This window comes from Aedes aegypti, chromosome 2 (genome assembly GCF_002204515.2).
Source record: "Aedes aegypti strain LVP_AGWG chromosome 2, AaegL5.0 Primary Assembly, whole genome shotgun sequence".
NCBI classification, from domain to species: domain Eukaryota; kingdom Metazoa; phylum Arthropoda; class Insecta; order Diptera; family Culicidae; genus Aedes; species Aedes aegypti.
In genome coordinates this window covers 175,099,957-175,127,866 of record NC_035108.1, presented here as the reverse complement: position 1 = coordinate 175,127,866, position 27,910 = coordinate 175,099,957, and the positions used below count along the sequence as shown (strand labels likewise).

At 37.8% G+C, this 27,910-nt stretch overlaps 3 protein-coding genes across 3 annotated transcripts; 2 read left to right on the top strand and 1 right to left on the bottom strand.

Moving 5' to 3' along the window:
• Positions 1 to 252: 252 nt before the first annotated feature.
• On the bottom strand, positions 253 to 1,329 carry LOC5574352 (chymotrypsin-2). Its single transcript, XM_021843213.1, has 3 exons — positions 1,013 to 1,329; positions 547 to 943; positions 253 to 483 (listed from the first exon to the last, which is right to left on the bottom strand). Exons 1-3 carry the CDS (start codon positions 1,237 to 1,239, stop codon positions 331 to 333), a joined length of 777 nt encoding a protein of 258 aa, XP_021698905.1. The 5' UTR covers positions 1,240 to 1,329; the 3' UTR covers positions 253 to 330.
• Positions 1,330 to 11,024: 9,695 nt separating this feature from the next.
• Positions 11,025 to 12,083, top strand: LOC23687877 (chymotrypsin-2). Its single transcript, XM_021843212.1, has 3 exons — positions 11,025 to 11,136; positions 11,195 to 11,766; positions 11,831 to 12,083. Exons 1-3 carry the CDS (start codon positions 11,091 to 11,093, stop codon positions 11,978 to 11,980), a joined length of 768 nt encoding a protein of 255 aa, XP_021698904.1. The 5' UTR covers positions 11,025 to 11,090; the 3' UTR covers positions 11,981 to 12,083.
• A 10,957-nt stretch (positions 12,084 to 23,040) lies between these two features.
• LOC5574353 (chymotrypsin-1) lies at positions 23,041 to 24,081 on the top strand. Its single transcript, XM_001661338.2, has 3 exons — positions 23,041 to 23,157; positions 23,214 to 23,785; positions 23,850 to 24,081. The coding sequence occupies exons 1-3, from the start codon at positions 23,112 to 23,114 to the stop codon at positions 23,997 to 23,999; spliced, it is 768 nt and encodes a 255-aa protein (XP_001661388.1). The 5' UTR covers positions 23,041 to 23,111; the 3' UTR covers positions 24,000 to 24,081.
• The last annotated feature ends 3,829 nt before the right edge of the window (positions 24,082 to 27,910 follow it).

Genomic DNA, 27,910 nt, shown 5'->3' with positions numbered 1-27,910 from the left:
TTGCTAGTATGACAAACAAATGGTGGTTCAGAATTGGTAACGGAAACAGAGATTTTCCACGGGGCAGAGAGATATTCACAATAGTCATTTGTGAAAGTCGCGTTATATTCATGCCATTCAACAGTGCTGATTATAAATGTATAAAAATCAAAATCTGGCACTTTATTGATTTTTAATTAAGGGGCTTGTTTGTGTTATTATATTATTAGCTTATATTTTACATGTCTCATATAAAAAAAAAACAATTCGGAATTATGACGGCAAATTTGTGAATTTTATTTTATGGTTATCCGTTGACATTTGGGTTGGGATCACATTTGCTTCTGTTTCTTATGACGAATTCTCGGCCACTGTTGTTCGAACCCACTCGTGGAAATAAGACACACGTGCATAGGCATCTGGGAATCCGAATGCGCATGGAACACCAAAGTTTACCAAACCAACTAGCTTTCCATCCAAGGTCAGCGGTCCACCGGAATCTCCCTGTAATAAGTCATAGTTTAAGCAATCCTAGTTCTTGAATCAAGAGATAATTCGACAACTCACGTTACAAGCCCCTTCTCCGCTTTTTGTAAGAGTGCAAATATGACCAATACCAACATTATTCGAATTGCCCGACGATTTCTGCTTGCATTCTTCGTTGCTGATCGTTTTGAGATCTAGCGTCTGAAGTTTTGTTGGAACGGGTCCTCCGGCCGAAGTTCTACCCCACCCGGTTAGAACTACCGACTGGTTAGCACCGACCTCTTTCTCCCAGTATACTATTGGCTTTACTTTGGCGGAAAACTGTAGCTTAGACTTCAGGCGTATCAAGGCCACGTCGTTGTGGAATTGCGGTTGATTGTAATATTTGTGCCGAATGAATTTATCCGTTTCATGTAGTTCTCCGCCTTCCTTCAAACTGTTGGTTCCAGCGAGCACGTTAAGTTGACCTGGGGTTTCCCTACAGGAAAGTATCGATCATAAGGATATCCTTATAATGCATACGTAATATAACTATTCGTGATCTTACCCTTCAACGCAGTGTGCAGCCGTTAGAATCCACCGTTCGCCTATTATAGATCCACCACATACATGGCCGTAACCTTTCAGTTGTAACGAAACTTGATATGGAACAGACCAGTCGGCGGCTTCTTGACCGCCGACTACTCGATTCATGTAGCTATCGTCCAACTGAACCACTTGGCCAGAAGTGATGGTCACCAAGAGGGCCAGTGAGAAGTAAACTATTTTTGCCATTAGGTAAGCTTATGTTAACTGGATGAGAATTCGATGATCTTCGGTACTAACTCTACAGCTATCGTCACTGTTATACCGAGCTGTATTAACTGCATCTTGTTTTATACTCAAAAGAATATGTAACTGCATGAAGGAAGCACTTGAAATAATTCGAAGTGGCGGCATGCGACTAATAAGCGTTAATTCACAGCTCTTTGTAATCAGGAAGACATAACTATGAGCCGTACAAATCCAATGGGTACATACTTCAATGGCGGCTCATGGCACGTTTAAGTATGTTAAGTGGGTGTTAATATTGATCTACATATTAAATGTGAGAAACGTCTTTCTTTTATCAACAAATTAAGAAACAAACGAATCAATTTTAAATCAACTAAAATATATGATGTGACAAAGATATTATTCAATAATTTAGTTCAATTATTTATGTTATCCTCTCACCGGCAGCATATTTTTTAGCAATAAAACAGTACTTTTCACTGCTTATACATACAGTACTTTTCAGTTCTATTTTTTCTACTATTTATCCCTATTCGATCCTTGTTTGGGCCCGTGCCTTCGATTTTCGTTGGACCCGTTAGCGATAGCTAGTAGTGGTAATACTTCTTGCACACCTTCTTGGAAAGTAACTTCTAATTTCGTTCATTCACTGAATATAATCCGAACAATAGAAAGGGTGAATCTCTTAATTCACAACTTTTTTTCTTTCGAAAAAGCGGGGTTTAAAACTGTCATCAAACGTGGCAAGAATGGATGAAAGGACGTTTCTCTGGAATGCGCGCTTTCTTCCAAGGGTGCACTGAAATGAATTTTATTGTAGAAACTACTGAATCCATGGTAAAATTAAGAACTGCACCAACGATTTTCAACCGACTACATTAATCTGTTAACTCTACCAAAACATAGTCAACATCACTACACAAGAAAATTTCTTCTGTTGATTTAACCAGAGTTGTAGTATTTTTGACTAGAAACATTCTTGATTTGAGAAGTTTAGCATCATACTTTTGACCACACTATGTTGTACGGTGGGTGTCACGGATTGAAATACAATGCTGTGTAGTGGATGCTACTATGGACATGTATGTAGTCAAATTCATTGCACTGCTCAGTGATTTTCACCAGATTATAGTAAACTTAACAGATTTTTGTAGTCGGTTGAAAATTGTTGGTGCAGTTCTTAAATCTACCATGGATTCGGTAGATTATAGAACTAAATTTGTTTGCGTGTGAAATGGATAATTGCATCGAAATGAACTATCAGTTCAATGCTCTTGACCAAATTTTCGAACACCAAATCGTAGCAGCCCTAGCCCAGGCTCTTTGATTCAAGTGAGGAAGCAAAGAGTGCCGCCTATCGTGGTCAGTTGTTCAGAATTTGGGGGATTTAGGCAGGAGATCTTGAACTCCATTAGGGGTCATGCACAAATTACGTCACGGCCCAAGGGGGGGAGGGGGTCAAGCCAAGCGTGACGAGCCTTACAACATTTTCGAAGGACGTGACGAAGGGGGGGGGGGGGTCGAAAATGTCAATATTTAGCGTGACATAATTTGTGTACCATCCCTTAGGGGAATCAAGGTTTCATTCAAAATCATAACGAATGAAGACTGTCGCGTATTGCCGGAAACTCTTAAAGATCGCAAACTTTTTCTCAAACATCTCGGGGAGAAGAAGCACATTTTTTTTACTTATGACGACAAAACTGAACGTTTATTCAAAGTTGTCATAAAAGGTCTCTCAAGGGACTAGGGTAAGTGTACCAGTTATGGACATAGCGGTTCCATATTTCGCCATACGTGATGACTTTAATGTCTTAAAATTTTAAAAATGTTAGTTTGTAGTAGTACAGTGGGATTCCGTTTTTGGCATGCTCCATTTTTGGCACCCTCCGATTTTGGCAACAAAATGGATCCGTTATTGGCAACATTTTTGAAAACCAATAAAATTTATAAACTTTTGCAAACATCTGTGTATCTTTTGCGTTAGTCATTTGAAAAATAAGTCAGCTTCACGCTTATCGCATTCCAGAGCTCAATTTTCGTTGATATTCCCGCTAATTTCATCAACTGCTAGAACAACCGTACGCGCCTATTTACTTCTTAAAGGTCGTGTGTTTGCAACGTTTCATATAACCATTAATATCTATGAGTATCTCAACTAGAGTTCCAATATCTATTCTCAGGCATTCCCGCTGTATGATCAGCCCACTTGAGTATTCCGAGAGGTGAAACACATTTTTTTTTCGAATTTGGAAAAGCTCTTTTGAACAAAGCACAAGCATCGACACAAGACCAACAAAAAGTCTATGAGTTTCTATCATGAATTTCGTCTCGCCTTTTCAGCTCACTGTTCCTTTTATTGTGGGATTACATGTACAGCGTATGTAAAAGCATCCATAACAGTAGATGCAAACCAAGCAAAAAGTCGGGTCTCTCTGCTTTTTATAGAATTTCTTTGACAATACCAGGATAAATAAATGACCCACCAGCTGCTTCTATATGCTGTTTGCAAACACAGTCGAAACTACACTTTATTTTCAATAAGATAATTAAAGCGTGCAATGAATACGATAGAGACTCTGTATAATGTTAGACATTTGAAGATACAATCCAATGATGCTCAGGATGGAGTATAATGCGTGGCATATTAGGATTTTAATTAAGCATGCGGGCCACATGAACTAAAATGTTTCTAAAGCTATCAAGGATCACCAGCTAGGTCCAGGAGTTTTCTAACTGTATTCTGGAGAATCCTTACGGGATCCTATGTTCTTCTAGGAATTTTGAGCAGAATCTTGAAAATACTGAGCGAAATCTGGGTATTCCTATCGGGCATTAAAGGTTTCTTGCGGGATCCTTAAGAGATTTCGATCTTTCGATTCCTTGTAAATTCCTAAAGTCTCAGACGTCCTGTAAGTTTCTAGCGGAATGCTGTGATTTTCTAATTGTATTCTGAATAGGTTTCCAGCGGAATATGGAGATTGCTATTGGTAGTCTTAGACGTCCTTGTGAACTTTTGAGAATTTTCAGCAATATCGCAGCGGAATCTTAACAAGATTCTTATGGAGATTTAAGGGTTTCATAGCGGGATCCTGCGAATATCTTTTGAATTCATATGGTTCATTTATAATATGCAAGCTCAGCTTCTAAAACTCATTTAAAATTGAAGTGATGAGAAGTTTATTTGTGTATTCTAAGAAATTGTGAGCCACAGTTAAGGATCCTGGGGTGCTCAAGCGACTTGTGGGCCGCATGTTGAGCATCATTGTTCTATACTATTTTTTAATTATTTCTAGGGGAAGTTTCCATCAATATTTCTGTGGAAAATCCAAATGAATGCTTAGGCAATATTCTGTTTCGATAAACATTATAGTGTTTGTATATTCCGATTGATTTCAGCTGTTTCTGTGTGCCCTTTTGATTGTAAAAAATCATTTTATATAAGATACCATACTATGGAAAGAACATAATTTTGAAGAGCCATTTTCAATTGATCGAATATTGTCAAATTTGGCAGCATAAGCGATAGCGATTAGACCATCAACCCCGTCATTGTAAAATTTGACGCTTGGACTTAAACTGTTAAGTTAAGTTATGCTCATTTAATTGGAAAAATCATTATGTTTTGTAACACCTAGAACTTTTTTGTAAATAGGTTTCTAATCAAAAGTATTGTATTTCGGTATTTTTCACTATTTTATGGAATTGTCCAATTCTAGAATAAAGGTCACTTATGCGATTATTGGTTTACATGGCCTATTTATACAAATAGTATGCATAAAGTTTATAGAACATCATTGAAGATGCTTCAGCAATCAAAAGTATGTGAAGCGTTTGTCACAAATAACATAACAGGTCTACAGCGTGATGGACTTTCGTGCCTGCTGTTCAACATCGCGCTAGAAGGTGTCATGCGGAGAGCCGGGTTCAATAACCGAGGTACGATTTTCACAAGATACAAATTGGCTTGTTTGCTTCGCGGATGATATGGATATTGTCGGCAGAACATCTGGAACGGTGGCAGACCTGTACACCCGCCTGAAACGTGAAGCGACAAAAGTGATGGTGAATACGTCAAAAACAAAGTACATGCTGATTGGCGGAACCGAGCGCGACACAGCCCGCCTGGGAAGCAGTGTTACGATAGACGGGGATACTTTTGAGGTGGTTGATGAGTTCGTCTACCTCGGATCCTTGTTAACGGCTGATAACAACGTTAGTCGTGAAATACGGAGACGCATCATCAGTGGAAGTCGCGCCTACTATGGGCTCCAGAAGAAGCTGCGGTCGAGAAAGATTCACCCCCGCACCAAATGTACCATGTACAAAACGCTTATAAGATCGGTGGTCCTCTATGGACATGAAGCATGTACCATGCTGGAAGAGGACCTGCAAGCACTTGGAGTGTTCGAACGAAGGGTGCTTAGGACGATCTTTGGCGGAGTACAGGAAAACGGTGTGTGGCGGCGGAGAATGAACCATGAGCTCGCTAGGCTCTTCGGCGAACCCAGTACAGGGCTGTGCATTTTCGAAAGCATTTTGTGAAACACGAAGGCTTGGTTGCGTCGTCTCGATGGTGACGAACAACTGCGTCGCTTCGTTCTTCTTTCACCACTCATTCGTTTCGTTACCTGATTGAAAGCAGCGAACAAGAAAGGTGAAATGAAAGAGTAAGAACTTCGTTTCATTTGATTTCATTGAAATCTATCAAAATGTTTCAAATTGAATTTTACCTATTTTTTGCAATAGTGATGTATATAACTTGTTAGGTAATAAATTAAGATAGGGAAAATATGCGGGCCACAACGTCGTTCATTTGAATTAATCAGCTCCTAAAGTTAGAGACTTCCGATTGAAAGACCAGCTCGCTGCGGTGAGGCTCTGATAGATGACGCGCGACGCACAAGCAGCACAAAAGAAATGAAAAACTACGCTTGCTGCGATGAAAGGAAATGTTTGTCGGATTGAAACGAAACAGTAGAGTTTCAATCGAAAGGGAAGCTTGAGTCAGTCAGTTGGGGACTGAAAATGCTTTCAATGAATTGAAAATGGACGGCCCTGACCCAGTATCCAGAAGGTGGCGAAAGCCGGAAGGGTGCGCTGGGCAGGGCATGTTGCAAGACTACCGGACAACAATCCTGCAAAGATGGTGTTCGCGTCGAATCCGGTTGGCACAAGAAGGCGAGGAGCACAGCGAGCGAGGTGGCTTGATCAGGTGCAACAAGATCTGGAGAACGTGGGCCAAAATCGAAGTTGGAGAGACACAGCCATGGACCGAGTAAATTGGCGTAACATCGTAACCGAGGTTTTATCAAATTAATTGATGTTATACCATCTAAATAAATAAATAAGGTCTATAAATTTATACTACAAATAAATTTTATAGAATAGCCCTCTACTACGGAAATCCGCTTCGAAATGGATCATTTGGATCCATAATTATGATATAATAACGTCCAAATAATATTCTTGAAATTGGAAAAAAATGATTCCGATTTTGGCACGGTTCCGTTTTTGGCAACTAAACATTTCGATTTTGTTGCCAAAAACGGAATCCCACTGTAGTTAGATTCAAGATATATCTTGATGTTAAAGCATTCAAAAAGATTTAAAATTTGAAAGTTGTCAAAATGTCACATGTGGCCAAATAGAGAACCACTATGACCATAACTGGTACACTTTCCCTGTAAGTCACATGAAGAGATAAAAAATGGTTATTTAGTTCACTTTGATAAAACAAAAGATACAAATAATATTGAAGCCTTAGGAATATTTCCAGAAACCTGGAGGATATTTCCAGAACCCCACTCAATGCCGTCGGTGCCAAAAGTGGGGTGCCAAAGGGCCCTCATAAGTCTTACTGTAAGGCCCTTCGCGTAGGCGATTTATCGAGGCTCGTGCCAGGCAGATGAACGGTAATGTCCGTTATTCTTCTTCTTTCTGGCGTTACGTTCCAACTGGGACAAAGCCTGCTTCTCAGATTAGTGTTCTTATGAGCACTTCTACAGTTATTAATTGAGAGCTTTCTTTGCCGATTGACCATTTTTGTATGTGTATATCGTGTGGTAGGTACGAAGATACTTCTATGCCCTGGGAATCGAGAAAATTTCCTTTACGAAAAGATCCTCGACCAGTGGGATTCGAACCCACGACCCTCAGCATGGTCATGCTGAATAGCTGCGCGTTTACTGCTATGGCTATCTGGCTATACGGCAGTAAACTCCAAACTGAACCATCCAAGTCAGTGCTGAATCACACGATCGTCATGTTGTGTGTTTGTGAAAATTATAAGTGTAAAAAAAGGCAGAACAAAAACAGTAAAAAAAAGTGGAATATGATTTTAATTGTGTTTTGTTAATTTCCGCTTATGATGAGAAGATTCCTACAAGCTCTACCAAAGAAAATGTTATCGAGATCAGTTAATGTTAACTACCGTTAAATTTATTGTGAAATATGTCGATTGAGATGTTTTGAAGAAGTTCTTATAATTTCCGATTTTGACGCTTGAAAGCTACTTCCGGAGCTTGGTAAGCTCCACCTAAGAAAGTGAAAGATCAGTTGAGGTTCAGTTTACTAATTGTGAAATATGTCAATTGAAATGTTTTGAAGAAGTTCTTTTAGATTTCTGATTTAGACGACTGATGTATACTTCCGGAGCCTGGTAAGCTCTACCAAAGAAAATGTTATCGAGATCAGTTAAGATAGTTTAATTTATTGTGAAATATGTCGATTGAGATGTTTTGAGGAAATTCTTTTAAATTTAAATTTAAAAAGCTCCACCCAAGAAAGTGTTATCGAGATCAGTTGAGGTTCAGTTTATTAATTGTGAAATATGTCAATTGAAATGTTTTGAAGAAGTTCTTTTAGATTTCTGATCTAGACGATTGATGAATACTTCCGGAGCCTGGTGAGCTCTTTCAAAGTAAATGTTATCGAAATCAGTTGAGGTAGTTTAATTTATTTTGAAATATGTCGATTGAGATGTTTTGAAGAAGTTCTTTTAAATTTCTGATTTAGATGATTGATGAATACTTCCGGAGCCTCGTAAGCTCCACCTAAGAAAGTGTTATCGAGAACAGTTGAGGTTCAGTTTATTAATTGTGAAATATGTCAATTGAAATGTTTTGAAGAATTTCTTCTAGATTTCTGATTTAGACGATTGATGAATACTTTCGGAGGCTTTAGGAGATTCCTACACTGCAAAAATTCTGAACTGCTAAAACAAACGTTCAACACGAAAAAAAAAACGATGCGCGCGCTTCTTGTTATGGAATATGAAACCTAGGAAATTTGAAATGATCGTTAAACGCGTGGTCGATGTGGAATTTCGTTAGTGTTTCTTCTGTTTGTATTTCCCACTTGAGTTGGCGCTGGTCTTTAATCGGTTACTGATAAATCCAGAACTCTCCACTTTGATATCTACTTGGTGTTTGAAGCTACTTAGAATGATATCTTATGGAATGTTATCTTTGTGATTCCATGCAAGCAGAACGATCTTGTTAGGGTTGACACTTTCGTCTCTGCTCTCTTTGTATATTGTGCGGCAAGCAATAATACACGTTATGCCCTAAAAACTTGGGAAAATCTTCAACTCTAATAGATCCTCGACCGGCGGAATTCGGACTCATAAAGTCTTGATGAATGGCTGCGCGTGTATCGCTATAGCTAATCGAGCCCTTAGATAGTAATTTCAGTGGGGATCCGGGACGAAAGTCGTCTGAACTGAGTGTGGGGCATTTCGCATAAGGATGTTTGGCATAATGGACGTTTCGCATAAAGCAAAATAAAAAAGATCGTGTCTTCGTTGGATTTCATATTACGTATGAAACAATATGCCGCTTGATAATCATATTGTAATCCAAAACATGTCGCAAACACAACGGACACTTCACGTGCTTCAGAATTTATTGACCACGCTCATAGACTCTGTCTACCGAAGGTGTACTCAAATGTCTTCCATTGTATAGGGGAGAGTAGTTGACAGTGAGACATTTGGACTTTCGGAGTAACAAAAGACCGTAGATTTCATAATATTTAGGTATCCTGGGTAACATTTTTATATAGCCATGAAAAGGTATTTCCTTTCTTTGATTCTTCTTGTAATTTTATAGTATTCTTACATGAACTTACATCAAAACAGTCGCAGTGTTGATTGTTTTAAAAAGATGGATCCACATTTTTATGGATTAGTTTTCCAAGCAAGCATAAAAAAAAACTTCCTGTCATCGTCACAAGCAATCATTATTACACGTAAGACAGTAAGATAATCTCACTATAGGTACACATCGCTTGACGCAAAGCCTCTAGTGAAACAACACTTCATGTCAAGTGATATTGATTTTATTTGTGCTCTCGCCTTTCTGTCTACTGTAGGTTTACTGGAAATACTTCCGATGTATATGGAAGGGCAACATTGAATGAGGTGGATCCTGTTTTAATTATTGACTATCTCAAATTGGAACTTGGAGCCACGATTTCACACTATTGAGGTAAACTGTCGAGTCTACTACACAAGAGCATGACACTAAAGACGGCCTTACGGTTGAGGTAGAAATACGCGTATCTGTCAAAGGATACAAATCTAATTAGATTAAAATTGTGCTTAAAATGGGGTGTTATGAGCACGTGGAGTGTTAACCCCATCACCGGAAGCTTCATTTTTTACCGCAAAATGAATATTTAAATCTTTATAACTTTTTTGTTTTTCAATATTTTTGCACCATTCTTTCACAAGGTTTCAAAAAACTCTTCTAGTTTAAGGATCTGTGTCGATATTGATCATTGGTTATCTGGTTTTGAAGATATTCCAAAATTCCTTGGGGGATCGACGCGTAACTAGAACCCCCTGTTAATTTCTCAGGAAGAAAGAATTCTCCAAGAATTATTAATTGATTTCCATGATTTTAGAGTAGCTCCTTATTACTTGGCATTATATAGCCCACATTTTATTTATTTGAAAAATTGACAAGAAACAAAATGGCAGCCAAAGACATTTTATATGGAAAATGTCGGTCCCCAGGGAACATCGGAATATCTTCAAAACCAGATCACCAATGATTAATATCGACACGGATTCTTAAACTAGAAGAGTTGTTTGAGAACTTGTGAGAAAATTGTGCAGAAATATTAAAAAACCAAACATTTATAACGATTTGAACATACATTTTGAGTTAAAAAATGAAGCTGCCGTTAGAGGGGTTAATGGATTGAACTTCTCTATCAAGTTTGACAAGTTAATGAAACGTCGTTCAGTCAGTCATGCTCATATATTCTAGATATTGTAAACGTTTAAAAAAAAAAGTTCGACTTGTTTGGGCTCAAAACATTTATTTACAACACTAGGAAATAATATTGAGAAAAATATGTCAGTTCGATGCATGATTTTCATGGAAGAAGTTACGTTTTGAAAATAAGTGGGGTGTTACGGGATTATCCCTTATACCATACCATGTAAGGGATGGGGCAAAAGCTATACAGTTTTTTGTGTTGATATGTACTTATAATCTTCTATAACATAAGATGTTATGTTCGCAGTTTCTCAATCTCTTGTTTGTTAGGTTTATTTTTACATTATTAAAATTTTATAGCGCACATTTTCGCTTCACTTGGTACGAGAATCGACCACTCCAAGAAACACGGCTATATTCATCATAAAGCTTAAAGTAAGTCATTGAACTTAGAACATAGATAATATGCACAGTTTGCACTCGATGATTTTAAATTGATACATGGTGATGTAGATTATCAGCTAACATCACACTTTCCAGGTAACTATATATACGTCGGGTTTAGCAATGCAATTATCATTCAGCAAGTTGATTTACAGTAGTTAGGTATTCTAAGAGTTCAAAATGGGATTCAAGGTTTTATTTATTTCTTGTGTTCTTTTGGTATCTGGTGAGTTAAGCGAAAGTTTAGTGAAAAGGTAAATTTACAATTAGTTTTCTTTTAACAGCAAGAGGAGCATTGCTGCCACTGGATGATAATTACGTGAACCGAGTCGTTGGTGGTCACGAAGCAGAGCCAGGTTCAGCTCCACATCAAGTTTCATTGCAAGGATTATTCGGTCATTCATGCGGTGGATCTATTATCGGTGACCAATGGGTTCTAACGGCTGCTCATTGCGTTGTGGGAGCGATTTTGCCACTGTTTCAAGTCCTGGTTGGAACCAACAGTCTTAAGGAAGGAGGTCGAAAGTATAAGGCATCCAAGTTTATCGTTCACAATCGATACAACAATCCCCAATTCCACAACGACATTGCCCTGGTAAAACTCGCAAAGAAACTTGAGTTCAGCGATGGCGTAAAAAGTATCGAATACTCAAATGAACCTGTTCCGGAAAATGCTATTCTCACTCTAACTGGTTGGGGACTAACCTCTACCAATGGACGCATTCCGACGAAACTGCAAACAATTGATCTGAAGTACATTTCAAATGAGGAATGTAAGCAACTGCATGGGGGTGGCTCTGAAGTCAGCATTGGACACATTTGTACGTTAACTAAAACCGGAGAAGGTGCTTGCAATGTGTGTTCAACGTTACTTGGAAATCGTCGTTTACTTTTAACAACTTTTCCTAATTTATTTCTAGGGTGACTCTGGTGGTCCCTTGACGTATAATGGAAGACTCGTTGGTGTGGTAAATTTCGGCGTGCCATGCGCTAAAGGATTTCCAGATGCTTACGCCAGTGTGTCTTACTATTATGACTGGATTCGCGAGAATGTAAAAAACAACTCTTAAGCTATTTGATCTTGCAAAAAACTCTCTGGGAATCGAATATAGCTAGTGTATATCTATAGATTTACATTATTTACGCAAATAAAACGAAAATAATTCTTTCATACAAGCCTAGTATGAACCATAGAGAAAAGCAGTACAAGGATATTTCCATGATTTACGTTGATTTACGCTCTTTTAGCAATAACTGAGAACTTTTTTCGCCCTGGAGTGCTAATAGGATTCAGACTCTATGATTCTCGTTCAATGTACCCGATGTGCCCCAGGTCTACCTCATGATATTGTTTCTGAGGGCAGAGGTCTTGTATTTGCCTGTTCTCTCTTTTGTCGTGAAACTAATGTTCTACCCGACAACAACTCAGCAGAGCGAGACTCGGACACAGTCACAGGGTCGGCGCACTACCGGGCAACCGGAGGGGCTTCGCGGATTCAAAGGGCACTCAAGTATTCTAATAAACACACACACGAGCGGTTCAAATTTAAACGATGTATTTGGCCAAACTGTTCTGGTGGGTCACACTGGATTTTCGGGCACGTACCTGGTGGTCTGCAGTTCAGCGAGCGCTCGCGACGATTTCCCGGATTCACTCCGGCGTTGACGATCTCTCCTAATGACGCTGCGACGATCGACAAGATGGCACCGATATCGGTGAACAAAGCTTGGGGCAATGGCGGTTTGAGTGGGCTGGAATAACGGTCTTCAGCGATGTGGAATCGGTTCGGATGCACAGGCGCTTCCTTCGGACGAAACCGGTCGACAACGGCAAGGCCGCCCTCTGTCGAACCGTGAAGGGAAATACTCCTTGGTAATTAGGGCCGTTGCCCGAGTACTGTCCTCCTTGACGTTGATGGCCCTCGGGCAGAGGAAACAATGGTCCTTGACTGTTAGGTCTAGTGACTACAAAGGACACTTCGACCGTAGCGTGCAATGGCGGTCTAGGAGGCGCCAACCAGATTGCTTTAAAGCAAGAACAAAAAAGGTCCTGGCGAGCAGGTAATTAGGATTATGTCTCCCTTTTATGCCATTGGGCTAATGGTTTACCTGAGTTGCGGTGAACGGTCTCTCCAACTTAACTCGATTCACTACTCGCACTATATTATCAAATTTACTTCTCCACTGAGCACTTCTGTTCTACACGCTCGCCTGATTAAAAGTGGGCGATGGCCGCCCAGCAAGCATCCTTCGAACCCTTTAACCCATTCGTGAAACCGTGTCCCCATTTTGCTGTAACTTTTACGCCATGCTTTTACGACCGTTACATATAGTTATGTCGAACTGCCCAGTGGTTTTGACTGCTTATGCTATTTGAATATTTGAATACTCGACCACATGGTGCAATTTAAAAAAAGTATTTGAATTCTTGTAACAACGGTTACAGTCTTTTACGCAATCCTCGCTACGGCTGCGACGAGTCTGTTAAACGACACGTTTCACGCACAACTTGTAATAGCACCTACTACTGTGCTTTCTGTGCCACTGCTCATCTTGATCTTCGGGCGAATCGTTACCACTCTGCCTAGCTCCCGACAACGAAACTAGCCTATTCCTAGGGAGATATCTCCCGAAATCGATAACATTACGTGTTGTTCTTACTACGTTGCTGGTTGGTAGATGACCACTCATGCTATGTGTAACCGATGTGTTGGCTATTGGCTGTGCGCGGATCGATGGAAATGGAACTGTCAGTCATCTCCCGCGCGACAGCAAACATTTGGCCGTTGGTAAGACGGGGAGTTTTCTGGGATTTTTTCCAGCGAAAAGGCTGAAGATGGTCGCAAATGCGGAAGGTTTTTCCCCATTTGCTTCCGCTTCGGCTATTCGAATGAAAAAATCTACGAAAACTTTAAAATTTGAATGTATTTTCAATGTTTTCAGAAGCAAAAACAAAAATGGAAGCGTATTCCGCATTCCAAGCGTTCCTCCTCTGTGCGTATTTCACTCATTCGGTTTGTTTACCACCGTTCGCACAAAACTGTGTACAGCCCCCTTTGCACAGAATCTGTGCTGCATGAAGAGAGGCCGATTTTGTGTACTCGGCACTCATTTTTGAGCGGATGAAGTTTAGCGTGTGCATTTAGTCTACTCCGGTGCGTAGGTGCTCCGATGACCAGTAACCGATATTACATGACGCTGGCTCTACTCGGCCTTACTTTCGACGCTAAATCTAGTTTACTCAGTTCACGGCCAGAGAGTGTTGGGTCTACTCGCCACTTCTATTGCAACGTAGACATGATATACGTTCACCGGATTATGCGTGCCCAAATCTATAGATAAACTTCCTGAAGCATCCATGGCTAGAAAAAAACAAAAGCGAAACATGAAATTGATCACCGTGTCAAATTCTTACTAATACAGCACAAAAATCAATGTAACATACAGTAAATGAATGTTGTTCGTTGTAATCAATGCAACATACAGTAAACGAATCTTGTTGTCCAATTGTAAGTTGGGAAGTTTTTTGTGAAAAAGAATTTTTATTTCGAGAAGGATTCGCGATAAGGGCCTATCTGACAAATCTATAACAATGAGAAAATAATCAATGGAATTTTCGTGTGCAATTTTTAATCCCAATTGAAGAAAATATACTCAAACTTTAATCTTTTCACTTTATTACACATTTCATAAACCTCATCAATACCACACGCGTCTCCTACAATTTCCCTAGCTATTTCGTAATAAAAAAAATATAAGTTTTCGCCTTAACCGCACTCAAGAATGCCAGTATCGCCCAATGTTATGAGCCTGTAATCGATATTATTTTCAGTGTCGCCTATTATTTTTGCGCCGTACGGCGCCGTAGGCGAAACTGACAAAATGTACACAATTTAAGAAAATATAGCGTTGAAATTGTAGCTTGATTGTCTATTCACTGCACTTGAACTTTTCCCCTATCGATAATTTAACTATTCGAAAAACGCAAATTTGTAGAAGACGAAACTTCACCTCATGCCAAACCACACACTTTATTGATTACGGGCTTATTTGAAACCAGAATGTAAACACGGCGCCAAAGTAATAGGCGACACTGAAAATAATATCGATTACAGGCTCATAACATTGGGCGATACTGGCATTCTCGAGTACGTTTTAGGCGAAAACTTTAAAGATTTGTTGGGTACTAAATAGCTAGGGGAATTGTAGGAGATGTGTGTGGTATTGATGAGGATTTTAAAACTAGGTTTATGAAATATGTTTTAAAGTGAAAAGGTTAAAGTTTGAATATATTTTCTCCAATTGGGATTTAAAATTGCACATGAGAATTTCATTGATTATTTTCTCATTGTTATTGATTTGTCAGATAGGCCCTAATCGCGAATTCCTCTAGAATTGTATGAAAATTTCTATACTTGTTTTCCTGCATTCAATTGTTTGGCATTTGCAACATTATAGAAAATGGACATTGAAAACAATGAAGAAATCTCGCATAACTTCTGATCTCGCCCTAAAAGCCATTGGTAACCTGGGAGGGAGGCACCGATACTACACACGAAATATAGAGCAATGTTTGTTTGAACTGCAAGATAACTCCAGCTTGCCAACAACAATCAAGGCAGGCTTGGGAAAAATCGCTAGTTTTCTATTGTTGTGTACTTTCGATTTTTCCTGACAAACATGGAAAAAGGGCCACAGTTTTCTATGCACTAAATATTCAATTTTATTGGAAAAAGTAAAACGATGCGTTTTTCAATGCTTTATATTAAATCCGATTGAAAGGTGCTCACGGGACATTACTTGCATTGTGTGCATGAATTGATTTTCATTCGATTTTTGTCACTTTTGATGAAATGCGAAAATGTGTTTTAATCAGTTACGCGCTTTTTCCATGTTAGTCCAATGTTTGAAATCTGGGCTCACAGTGACAGTTCGTGACAGCGGAATCCCGGCTCACTATGACGTACAGAAATTTTGTATTGGTTTCTCCCTCCCAGTTGGTAACCATGTGTGTAGCTCGTTGTTTCTGAGCATTTCAATGAATTTTCATGTTATTTAACAACGCTATGGGGAAGAAAGGATCATTATGTACCTGCCCGTGATGTTGGGTTGGATGCTTATTATTTTATTTGCTCAGAAATAACGAGCTACACACGTGGCTACCAATGGCTTTTAGGGCGTTATCTCAGAGTATGCGAGAAATGATTAATTTCCTCCGAAATTACGGTACGCATTAGCCGATTTTCATATGAAATGGTCAAGTTTGGAAACCTGACTCTCGGCTTCTAGTTCAACGTTTGTTCTGAAGTGTTTGCTACTAAGCATAAGTATAAGCATTTATGACCGTACAATTCGTAGTTGCTACTCCGTGATTGACCGGAATAATCCAAATTGTACAGGGAACCAACAGATGCAGCTTGGTAGTAGCGCATAATCTTCAATGTACAATTTCGAGAACTTCAAACTTAGTTTTGTCAATAACAGCGCCGGCCACGTCCTTACGGTCATCGAGGAAGGGAAGGAATATTGGTGTGACATCCATTGCTACTAGAGTCCGAGAGCACCTATGCATCTCCATGCCCAGACAACCAGAATGTACGTATACCGAAATCACCTTTTGCAAACCAAAGGTGGAATTTGCAGACATAACTGGAAACGTGTATGGAGAAATGATTCAGATCGTGCTCTACAGCCACAACAACGAAGTAATCTGTTCATATGGGTTAATCAAAAAACACCACATCGCCGGCTGCTGTTCACTATGAATCGATCGAACGGAGAACAATGTATCCACTGTAATATGGCCAGCGAAACGATCCAGCACAAGTTATTTGAGTGCCCTAGAGTACACGACGCATTCAGAGTACTGCAACAAAAGCTGCTTTCTTTGACAGGTGGGCAACGAACGTTTCAGCATGCTGATTTATTGAAGCCTACTCTAGAACAAATTGCAACACCAACTAGAATTTTGATATTAAAAATTTTAAATAATTACATCACTTTCATTCAAGAGTGCAATGATAGGTGTAAATGCATTGAATTTCAATTTAGAAATCGTAGTTAAAATAATTATGTGAATAATTTTAAGTAAACCAGAACGACCAATAAAGGTATGAAAAAAAATCAAACCTTAATGAAAAAAAAAATGCTTATATGCGCAAAGTTTCACGTATAAGATGTTGCGAAAAGGCCTTATACGCACAAAAGTGGAGGCGATATATGTGCATATTTTATATGATAAAAAATAACATATATGCGAGTATGGAAATTTTATTGCGAACTAGTCTGTACTCTTATGCGACTTATTTTATCATAACAAAGTTAATTTGACAGCTGCTACGGATTGGTCCGACTTACTTTGTACGAGTATACGGGACGAAACTAAATGTACATTAGAACTCATAAAATAGCGTTTTATGCGAGGAAACTCATCGATCAAATGATATCATCCACCATGTAGTGCGGGAGTGACGAAATTTGTGTAAATAAACGACTTTAATCGTAAACTGTTATGCGACTTCTGGTTGTCTGGGTGGTTTTCACAGGAAGGAGTTTTGTTAGTGAGAGGGTTCAAAAGCTACATGATAAAAATTCAACTTGGTAAGTGATGCGATGCATGTAGCCTCAATTTAAATAGTTATCTATCAGTGCATCGACATTTTTAATGTCGAATTATTCAAAGGTTATTGCTACTTTTAGTAAATGCGATGATATTATTAAAAGAATAGATACGTGTATCTCATTTTTATAGTACAGAAATTAGGGCCTATGTCGACACTTATAGTGACGAACCATCCATACTTTGTTTAATGACTAAATAAGTATAACATTGCCATTGATAATTCAAATTTGTATACACAATCATGAAACGAACTCACCAGTTGGTTATCCATCCACAACTGAAGTTACAATTGACGGATTTCACGCCAACTCGACAAAGGGATTGGCAGCACCCCTTCGGAATTCAATGAAACTTTCTGGGTGTGAAGACTATGTGAAACTAAGATACTTTGCATACTTTGTTGTTTGAAAACCTAGATTGGTTTTTGGGAAAGGTCAATTTATTTTTACAAACCCGTATAACTCGAAAACGATAAGACCTACAAAAAAGTGTTGTATGGGGGACTGTCGTGAAATTTTCTGAGTATTGAAAAAAAAAAAAAAAAAACATTTTCTACACTGAAAAAACATGATTCAAATCTTTAAGGTCGATTTAAAAAAAACGGCCATTTCAGATTTTGATCATCCTTAAGCAAAAAGTTTCGTTTAAATTTTCTAAAAGTCCTCCATACATTGCAAATTGGGCATATTTTAGGAAAAAAACATTCTAACATCGAAGTTTTTAAGTCCAAAATGATTTTTTTATTTTTATTTTTATTTCGCTTTAAAAAGTTTAGTATGATCATAATTTCTAGTGATAAATGAGTTTCATCATATAATTGATCAGATTATATTTGAGTAATCACAAAATAGATTATATTTGTTTTATTGGGAGTAGTTAAAAGAAATAAAACGGAATTATACAGAGTTTTTTTTTAATTAAATACAATTGATCTCGCACCAATCCGCTTATGAAAAAATCAACTCCGTCTAACAATCCGATGGGTTTTTAATGGTTGGAAAGATATCACAATAATATTTCATTTCTTATTTGGTCAAAGCCAATCTTAACAGGTGTCTGGAAAGGGTCAATATTATGCTTATGAAAAAAAGTCTTGGTTTGTTTTTATCATGCATTGTTATTTTTATTATTACTTTATATCCTAAAACGTAGTATCTGCACATGAATGTTTACATTATTTTTGGGCTTTACTGAATAAATTGAATATTTTTGGTTCATCCTCTGAATTGGTATACCGTTTGGATGCAATTTATGTATCACTAATAGGCATAAAACAATGATATTTTTGGGTACCAGGGACAGTTTTAACCTTATGAAACAATTCCACCAATTCCTCTGACATTTTAACATATTGTTCATTAGATATATAACAGAAATTTAATTTGGTGATACATGTATCAGTTTGTTTCACTGCCCAGTCAAATAGTTTTCACGGAGTTGCGATCGAGTTTCCGCAGTCTTTTGCTAGACTTGCTCTTTTTGCCATTCGCTTGAGAGTGCCACCAATAGCGTCACAGGGGCCTTTGCCGTGGGATGTGGCAAAAAAGTGCCACTCTGCTTCCAATCCATGTATTTTCTTGAAATTACATTGGCTGGCATTTTTTTTTATAATGAGCTGAAGCTCCATCTGACATAAAAATAACTTTTGAGATTTTTTTTTAACAAAATTTATCAATTTTGAAATAAATAGCTGAACTGCTACTGTGTCATGGGTAAACATTTCTGATATTATAATAAAACCAACGTTTTCCAATTTATTATCTTTTATATGGTAAATCTCGAATGAGTGTATCGTTGCTTGGGAATTATTCCAGTGATATCCTTGAGTAGCATTTTGTATGATAAAACTATAATTTTCAGAAAAGTCGCTAATTACCAGTATTTCACCTTGTTTTAAGGAGTCTTTTTGTTTCGTAGAAAAGAAGACTATTCTTTGCAAATAAAATCATGAGTTATGAGCTTATCAACTTTCTTCACGAAATACGAAATAAATTCTTCAACAGGCTTTATTATAGTTTCTAAGTTACAGCGATCGGTGGTGAGCCATTGCTGAAAAACTACATCTTCTTTGTCGCTTTCCTCTAAAAGCGAGATTAGTTCTCCTGTAATATTTTCTTTGGAATTACAATTTTCACATTCTCGAAAAAAAAAATCAGTCGTTCTTACTAAAACATCGCATAACAGTTTTTCTCTAATTTCTGCCTGAGAGACAATTCCTAAACTGTTAAGCATTAATTTCACATTTTCGTGGTATGGGCACACACATACATTGTGAATTCATGTGCTATCGAGAAGCCTACAATTTTTAGGCCTCAACATAGTAAACAAAGTAAAACCAATTTCTACATTTTGGCATCTTTTTTCAAAAATCATGTACGCCTCTTCATATATCATCAATAGACGCTTTTGAACTTGTTTAAAAAAAACTGTATAATACCGTTTTATTTCTTTTAACTGCTCCCAATAAAACAAATATAATCTATTTTGTGATTAAAACTCATTTATCACTTGACTTTTAAAGCGAAATAAAAATAAAATAAAAAAATCATTTTAGAACTAAAAAAATCGATGTTAGAAAAACTGTTTTCCCTAAAATAGGGTAGATGTACCAATAGTGGAGGTACTAAGCACTATTGAACTTCATTTTACCGCCTAAATTCAAGAAGCGCAATTAATGTACATGTTAGTGTTGTTACGGGAAGTAACGGCCATTGGCTTAATGAGAAAAAATATTTTATCGCAGTAATCCACGGCATGTCAGTGAAAAATAATACCTCCACTATTGGTTCACTGTTCCTTTAGTTGCGGTATATTTTTAATTTGTGTTCCTATAGTTGCGGTATCCGTTGTTTTCTTATGGGATCCTCCACTATAGGAACACTTTACCGCAACTATTGGTACAAGCAATAACAGTTTTAGCAATTTTAGTGATACTTCATCAGTTTTAAAGCAATTTGAACGCTCTTTTCAACTATTTCGTGTATCAACAAGCCAATACGTCGATTGGCAGTGTCGGTTCTGTGGCTAATTTAATGAAATCAGTGAAAACGGCACTACCGCAACTATAGGAACACTCACAACTAAGGGAACGCTTACCCTATGCCCAATTTGCAATGTATGGACGTCTTTTAGAAATTTTAATTTCGAAACTTTTTGTTTAAAGATGATCAAAATCTGAAATGACCGTTTTTTTTAAATCGACTTTAAGGTTTTGAATCATTTCTTTTTTAGTGTAGAAAATGTTTTTTTTTTATTTTTTCAATATTTTTTTCTAAAACTTCAGAAAATTTCACGACAGTCCCCCATACAACACTTTTTTGTAGGTCTTACCGTTTTCGAGTTATACGGGTTTATAAAAAAAAGTAAAAAAAAACTTAGACCCTTTCCAAATGTTAGTCTACATCGATTTTGAAAAACCAAAGTATGCCAAGTATCTTAATTTCACATTGTCCTTACACCCAGTAAGTTTCATTGAATTCTGAAGGGGTGCTGCTAATCGCGTGTCGAGTTGGCGTGAAATCCGTCAAATGCGGGAACACCAAACGCGGTAAAATTTTCCTACAAGGTAGGCGAAGTCGAAGATCGTTTTACTTTGCTAGGTTGGCGGTGATAAGGATCATGGTTGCTAAGCGTCCTTTGATTAGTTTGTGTTACCGCATTCAGAACACATTTGAACAAGATTTGCACGTCAAACGCAAACAGCACTACAAATGCAAAATTTCTGCAAAAATCTCTGATTTTATAACCAGTGATGCATTTGAACGCGTTCAGTTTGCGTTCCAGTTCAAACTTTTGAACCAGAGATCAAGTAGGCTTGAACATGAAAAATTGAACGAGAAATGAAAAATGTCTCTCCATGGCAGATACTCGGCATATTTTAATGCGGAAATTTTGCAACGATGTTAAGAAACATTTAAAATTCTATTTATCCGTAATGATATAACATATGGAAGGTCTGATAGTAGTTTTTTCGGTTTTTCAGCTTCGTTGTGCATTTTGAAGTGAACGGCCCCTTCATGAGCAGGTACAGAATTTTGCACGAGAGTTCAATGTTTACTAGGTTCTCGTGCAGAATTAAACGCGTTCAGTCCACTTTTGGCTCGCGTTCAGTTTAAAATGCATCACTGTTTATAACTGTGGAGGTGCGTCGGTATTCAATGACGCATGCTTTATCTCAGTGGATACGTAATGCAAATATAAAGTGCCTCATTCGAAGTTTTGTAAGGGCTTCCTCATGGCGAAGCGCAACGCTTTTTCTAAAAATTCTTTTTCATAGCAAAAATCATTCTAAACACGGTTTGGGCAATGATTTATTTTTCTTCGCAAATTTATGAATTTTGGTTTTTGATTTTTATTATTTTTATTTTTGAACATCCCTATCCTTTTCAATTTTTTCTTGAAGCCTCTTCTGGTTACTGATTTTTGACAATAATAAAAATTAGAGTTTTTACTATACTTTTGAAAATATGATTTTTTCAATTTTTTTCTGGAACATTTTTTATTTTCCGTGTAACTAACGGAAAAACAGATTTGAAATCATTTCAATACCATCAGGCTCTTCTTCTGTGATAGGTTGATCGTAGAAAAATATAAAAGGTACGATTTTTTATAATACACGTTAAATGAATCCCAGGCATTTGAAGGTTATATAGGAATACTATTTTTCAAACAATTTTCAATAATACAAAAAAGTTTCAAAAATCATAAAAAACTTTTCTTATATGCATGTTATGAGTCAAGGTTTAAGCCAAAAATAAAATCATTTTAATTTCCGAGCTACGAAAAAATACACAAAATTCCAAAGTGTACCCCGTCTAAAGGCGGGGTTGGGTATTAGAGGGTTAAAGCAAATAAATAATAACTATTATTATATAACCAAGTAGCTCTCAGAATAATCCCTACCTAGCGAATAAACTCCTAATTAGGTTTGTCATCAACAGATAGCCCTTGATCTTCTTGCTGGAGACACTAACCTACTAGATCATCAGGGTATTGGGATATCCGGAATTACTTGGACATCATTCTCAAGTTTTCGGGACCAGAAACTAGAAGAGTTTTTCGGGAAGTTCTAAACGTTCAAATAAATCCATCCAGAAACAGAAAAACTATGCACATTTTAGTGTGTTTTTCAGCATGTTGGCTGGATAAATCAAAGTGTTCGATACATTTCCGTAATAATAGAATTTGATTATTCAGGAAGAATGTTGACCTCATAATTTCTAATCTGTGTTGTCAATTAAAATCGCTGATGAAGAATGATTGTATAGTTTTAGAGATAAACTAGCTCACAGCTCAAACCAAATAATGATAACAGCTATTATGGTGCATAGTAAAAGCATCATCATAACAATTGTAAAGAAATGGATGAGCTGCTTTAAAATCAGTCATAAAACAAAAGACAAAGATTATCCATATAGTTCGTAATCGATGTAGTTTTTTAACCGATGCATAGAGATATGACGACAAGGGTTATCAGTTCTCGACACACTTTATAGGTAACAATATAAAAGTCAGATTCAGCAATGCAATTATCATTCAGCACTTGGATTTCCAGCAGTGAAGTTTTCTAATAGTAAAAAATGAAATTGGTAGTTTTATTTATTTCGTGTGTCCTGATGGCGTCTGGTGAGTCGATCTTAAAATCCATACAAAAGAAAATGTTGCATTTCTTGTTTCAACAGCCAGAGGAGCATTGATGCCACTAGATGATAATTACGTGAACCGAGTCGTTGGTGGTCACGAAGCAGAGCCAGGTTCAGCTCCACATCAAGTTTCTTTGCAAGGATTATTTGGTCATTCATGCGGTGGATCCATTATCGGCGACCAATGGGTTTTAACGGCTGCACATTGCGTTGTGGGAGCAAGTACTTCTCAACTTCAAGTCCTGGTTGGAACCAACAGTCTGAAAGAAGGAGGTCAAAAATATAAGGCAACAAAATTCATCGTGCACAGTCGATACAACAATCCCCAATTCCACAACGATATTGCGCTGGTAAAACTCGCAACGAAACTTGAGTTCAGCGATAACGTGAGTAGTATCGAATACTCAGAGAAGGTTGTACCACAAAATGCTACTCTTACTCTAACTGGTTGGGGACGAACCTCTACCAATGGACCCATTCCAACTAAATTGCAAACGATTGATCTGAAGCACATTTCAAATGAAGAATGTAAGCGTCTGCATGGCGGTGGCTCTGAAGTTGATATTGGACACATTTGTACGTTAACTAAGACCGGAGAAGGTGCTTGCAATGTATGTTGAACGCAACTTCAAAATCGACACTTGTATTAATTGACTATTTTTTATTTATTTCTAGGGTGACTCTGGTGGCCCCCTGACGTATAATGGAAAAATAGTTGGTGTAGTTAATTTCGGCGTGCCCTGCGCTAAGGGATACCCGGATGCTTACGCCAGAGTGTCTTACTATCACGATTGGATTCGTACAAATGTGAAGAATAACTCGTAAACCAACAATTTGATGAAAACTTTGGCATTTTTACTCTGTAATTGAAATAAAGATGAATATGATTTTTACATGGAAAAGAGAAGTGATTGAATTTTTCTATTCACTATTCAAACTTTTATTTGAAAATAGGTTTTCAAAAACTAAATACTCACAAAAATTTGGTTTATTATTCATGAATCTTTAAACTGTAAGTTTTCTTTGGATTTCCGAAGCATTTAAAATCACAGGACATGTGAAGGAGTGCTCAAATCCACCAATTTGCGGTACTGTGTTTAGATGAAGATGAGACTTAACACGGAATTTCCCAAGTGAAGTTGTGCACTGGATTGTTTATAATGAGAAAAATAAAAGGCGTTGTTTCATGCGTATTACGCATTTCTTTCATCACTGGACTATCGCAATAGTTTTTACAAGTGTGGATATGCGAACAAAAGTGCGCGATTGAATCAATTCGAGTCAGTTTCTCATTCGACTCATTCTTCAATAATTAATCGATCTTGGAATGACCATGGAAACCAGTGAATTCGGCACCAGTCGAACGTCAAATTAGTGAACTCGTGCATTGGTCCATGGAGTTCACTATTTTGACGTTTGAGCGAAGCCGCATTCGCTTATTACCACGGAGACATAAATAACACGGCACCGCTTAAACGTCAACGAGTGAACCCTTGTATAGATCCATGAATCATTGCACGAGTTCACGATTTTGACGTTTGAGCGGTGCCGAATTCACTCGTTGCCATGGTCACGTAAATAACACGGCACCTCTCAAACGTCAGTTAATGAAATCGTGCATCGGTCAATGGAACAATGCACGAGTTCACGAATTTGGCGTTTGAGCGGTGCCGAATTCACTAGTTGCGATGATCATGTAAATAACACGGTTCCGCTCAAACGTCAAATAGTGAACTCGTCCATCGGTCTATGGACGAATGCACGAGTTCACTAATTTGACCCTTCTTCTTCTTCTTTCTGGCGTTACGTCCCTACTGGGACAGAGCCTGCTTCTCAGCTTAGTGTTCTTATGAGCACTTCCACAGCTATTAACTGAGAGCTTTCTATGCCAATGACCATTTTTGCATGCGTATATCGTGTGGCAGGTACGATGATACTTTATGCCCTGGGAAATCGAGTAAATTTCCAAACCGAAAAGATCCTCGACCGGTGGGATTCGAACCCACGACCGTCAGCTTGGTCTTGCTGAATAGCTGCGCGTTTACCGCTACGGCTATTTGGGCCCAATTTGACGCTTAAGCGGTGCCAAATTCATTCGTTTCCATGGTCACGTAAATAACATGACACCGCTCAAACGTCAACCAGTGAGCTCGTGCATCGGTCCTTAGTCCAATGCACGAGTTCCTTATTTGACGATTGAGCGGTGCCGTGTTATATATGTGACCATGGAAACTAGAGGTGGGCAAAAAGTGCTTTGACATTCGTGTGGACAGTTTTTTTCCACTAGGGTGATGTGCGAGTATCCATCGAATTAAGCTCTGATCAGTGAGAACCTGTAATTTTCCCAGTATTGCAGTGAATGATGCTGATACAAACCGAAGCCAACAAATTTTTTTCCCAATGCGGCTTTCTCATTGTACAATAAGATTTTCATATATCTTGATAGTCTTTTTGGAAATAATGCAAACAAATTGCACCTAGTCGTATTCTCAATCCGTCGTATCGTTTTCATTTCTGTCGCAATCAGTTTTCAGATTCGTCTCACAACTTACGGCTCACTGGGTTAAGTGGGTCACAGTGCACACTGGTCCAGGAAGCTAATTTAGGCGGACATGAGATTTTCGTCAAGATTTATTGATTTTAAAGCCATAGTTTCTTCGGAGAATATGTTCAGAATTTCATGTAGTTCGCAAAAAAACGTCAGGGATGAACGTCTTTTTCTACATAATAGAAATAAACGAAACAAGCATCACATTGTACACCTGGCCACGTCCTTACAAACGCTGGGGAAGGGAAGGAATGTTAGTTCGTCGTCTACTTAAGAAGAAACAGGGAACCCAAACTATCTTCATAGACGTCACGGGATAGGGAGATTGTGTTAGTAGGGTAGGGTGTATAGGAGGATGAACTCAATTCGACAATTTAGAGCATTATAAATAAGATATGGTAATAAGTACACAAATATCAATTTTTAATTTAAATGGTATATCCGAACAATTACTGATAGAATAGTTTAGATTAGTTAGATATATAAAAAAAAAACATATAATTTCACTGCACTACGCCAACAATGCACTATTAGTATTCCACAGCACTACGCGAACGACACAACTGACACGATTAATCCTGACATCCTGACCGCTTCACCCGCCCCCGCAGGAGCAAGCGTCGCAGTCGAAGGATCACACACTACTCAGTACAGAGTCACACATAAACGTACATATTTAGTTATTGTTGAATAATGGTGACAGCTGAAAAAATGCGCTACAAAGAGCTGAGAAGATGCTATTTAGATCCAAGTTTAAGTCAATGTTCAACATTTTTCATTGAAATGAATAATAGTAGAATCAACACTTATTAAACTTTTCTAAAGAATCTCTGTCGACTTGTCAAGATTGTTTAACTAATGATTTAAACAAGTCATTTTTCCTTCTATTAAAGAGCCAATATTTCACCAAACAAATATAATTGTATAGGGGGGTCTGTAGCCTTGAGGTTACGCTTTCGCTTCATAAGCGGAAGGTCATGGGTTCAATTCCCAGCCCCTCCACAAAAAAAACCCGTCCAGCCACCAGAAGACGCCTCACGGAGGACCGTGCTTGGGGAGCACATCCATCCTCCGTCAGTATCAGATGGTGACTGAGACAAACTGTGACCCTCTTCGCAGGCAGCTAGCCTCACTAATAGCAGAGCTCTCTCCTACCTGCTCGGTGTGAGAGTAAAAGAGTAGGAGAGAGTGAAAACTAGATGTAAATATAGATAAGTTAAAAATAGATCTGACGAACAAACGTTTTGGTTGCTTCGCACTTCAGCTGTTTCCATGATTAACATGAACATGATTAAAAGCTAAAAAGGTATTTTTTAAAATCCTTATGCAACATAGATATATCATCCGAGCATTTAATCCAAAGAAGGCTAAAATAACGATTTTTAAACACATTGTTTAGCAACAAATAAGCCTTACAAAAGAGGTCACACCATAGTCAAATTTGAGCCAAAATGGACAAAATATCACAAAATTGCGTTGTATTCCTAATGTATTGCAATGTTCAACTTATCAATATTATTATTATTTATCTCTATTTGAGTGGCTTTTCACCCTTGGCGAATTCGTCACTAACTTACTAATATATCAAAACATATGGGATACAATCACAACTGATGCTTTCTCAATACAGTTATTCAATTGTGTTTAGAAAATATTTTGAATCAGTCTTCTGATATAGGATTATTTTGAAATACAAAAAGAGCACATTTAACATGCAAATGATTGAAATATATTTCATATTTTTATAATGCTCAATAGATAGAAGAAATACGAATAATAATTAAAATATTACCCTAATAAAAATTATAAAATATGAAACAAATGAATTTTAGTACAGTAAGATGAACAATTAAATTAAAGTTTTAACAAGTTAAAACTTATTATGAAATTCGTATAATCATTTCAGACTGTTTTCACTTTGTGCATAAATTTTATGTTTGACCAGCATTGACATAAATTTTCTCACTGTGCGCTATAAATTGCCGACTGAATTCTGCTTGCATCAGTACCGAATAGCAGCAGAAGTAATGCGCTTGTTCAATTGTTGATCAGCATAGCACGTTTTAGACATAGTTGAATAGAAACTTAAGCATGATCAATATTCAGCTACAAAAGGTTTATATTGGGCACTGGAAGGTTGATATATGAATTCAAGGATGACGCAGATGACAAGGTGTACCACTGACGA

Coding starts and splice junctions, on each gene's coding strand:
- LOC5574353 (XM_001661338.2), top strand. CDS start 23,112: ATGAAATTGGTAGTTTTATTTATTTCGTGTGTCCTGATGGCGTCTG. Junction 23,158..23,213: donor GTGTGTCCTGATGGCGTCTG/GTGAGTCGATCT, acceptor TTGTTTCAACAG/CCAGAGGAGCATTGATGCCA. Junction 23,786..23,849: donor CCGGAGAAGGTGCTTGCAAT/GTATGTTGAACG, acceptor ATTTATTTCTAG/GGTGACTCTGGTGGCCCCCT.
- LOC5574352 (XM_021843213.1), bottom strand. CDS start 1,239: ATGGCAAAAATAGTTTACTTCTCACTGGCCCTCTTGGTGACCATCACT. Junction 944..1,012: donor GCTGCACACTGCGTTGAAGG/GTAAGATCACGA, acceptor ACTTTCCTGTAG/GGAAACCCCAGGTCAACTTA. Junction 484..546: donor GCGGAGAAGGGGCTTGTAAC/GTGAGTTGTCGA, acceptor GACTTATTACAG/GGAGATTCCGGTGGACCGCT.
- LOC23687877 (XM_021843212.1), top strand. CDS start 11,091: ATGGGATTCAAGGTTTTATTTATTTCTTGTGTTCTTTTGGTATCTG. Junction 11,137..11,194: donor TTGTGTTCTTTTGGTATCTG/GTGAGTTAAGCG, acceptor TTCTTTTAACAG/CAAGAGGAGCATTGCTGCCA. Junction 11,767..11,830: donor CCGGAGAAGGTGCTTGCAAT/GTGTGTTCAACG, acceptor ATTTATTTCTAG/GGTGACTCTGGTGGTCCCTT.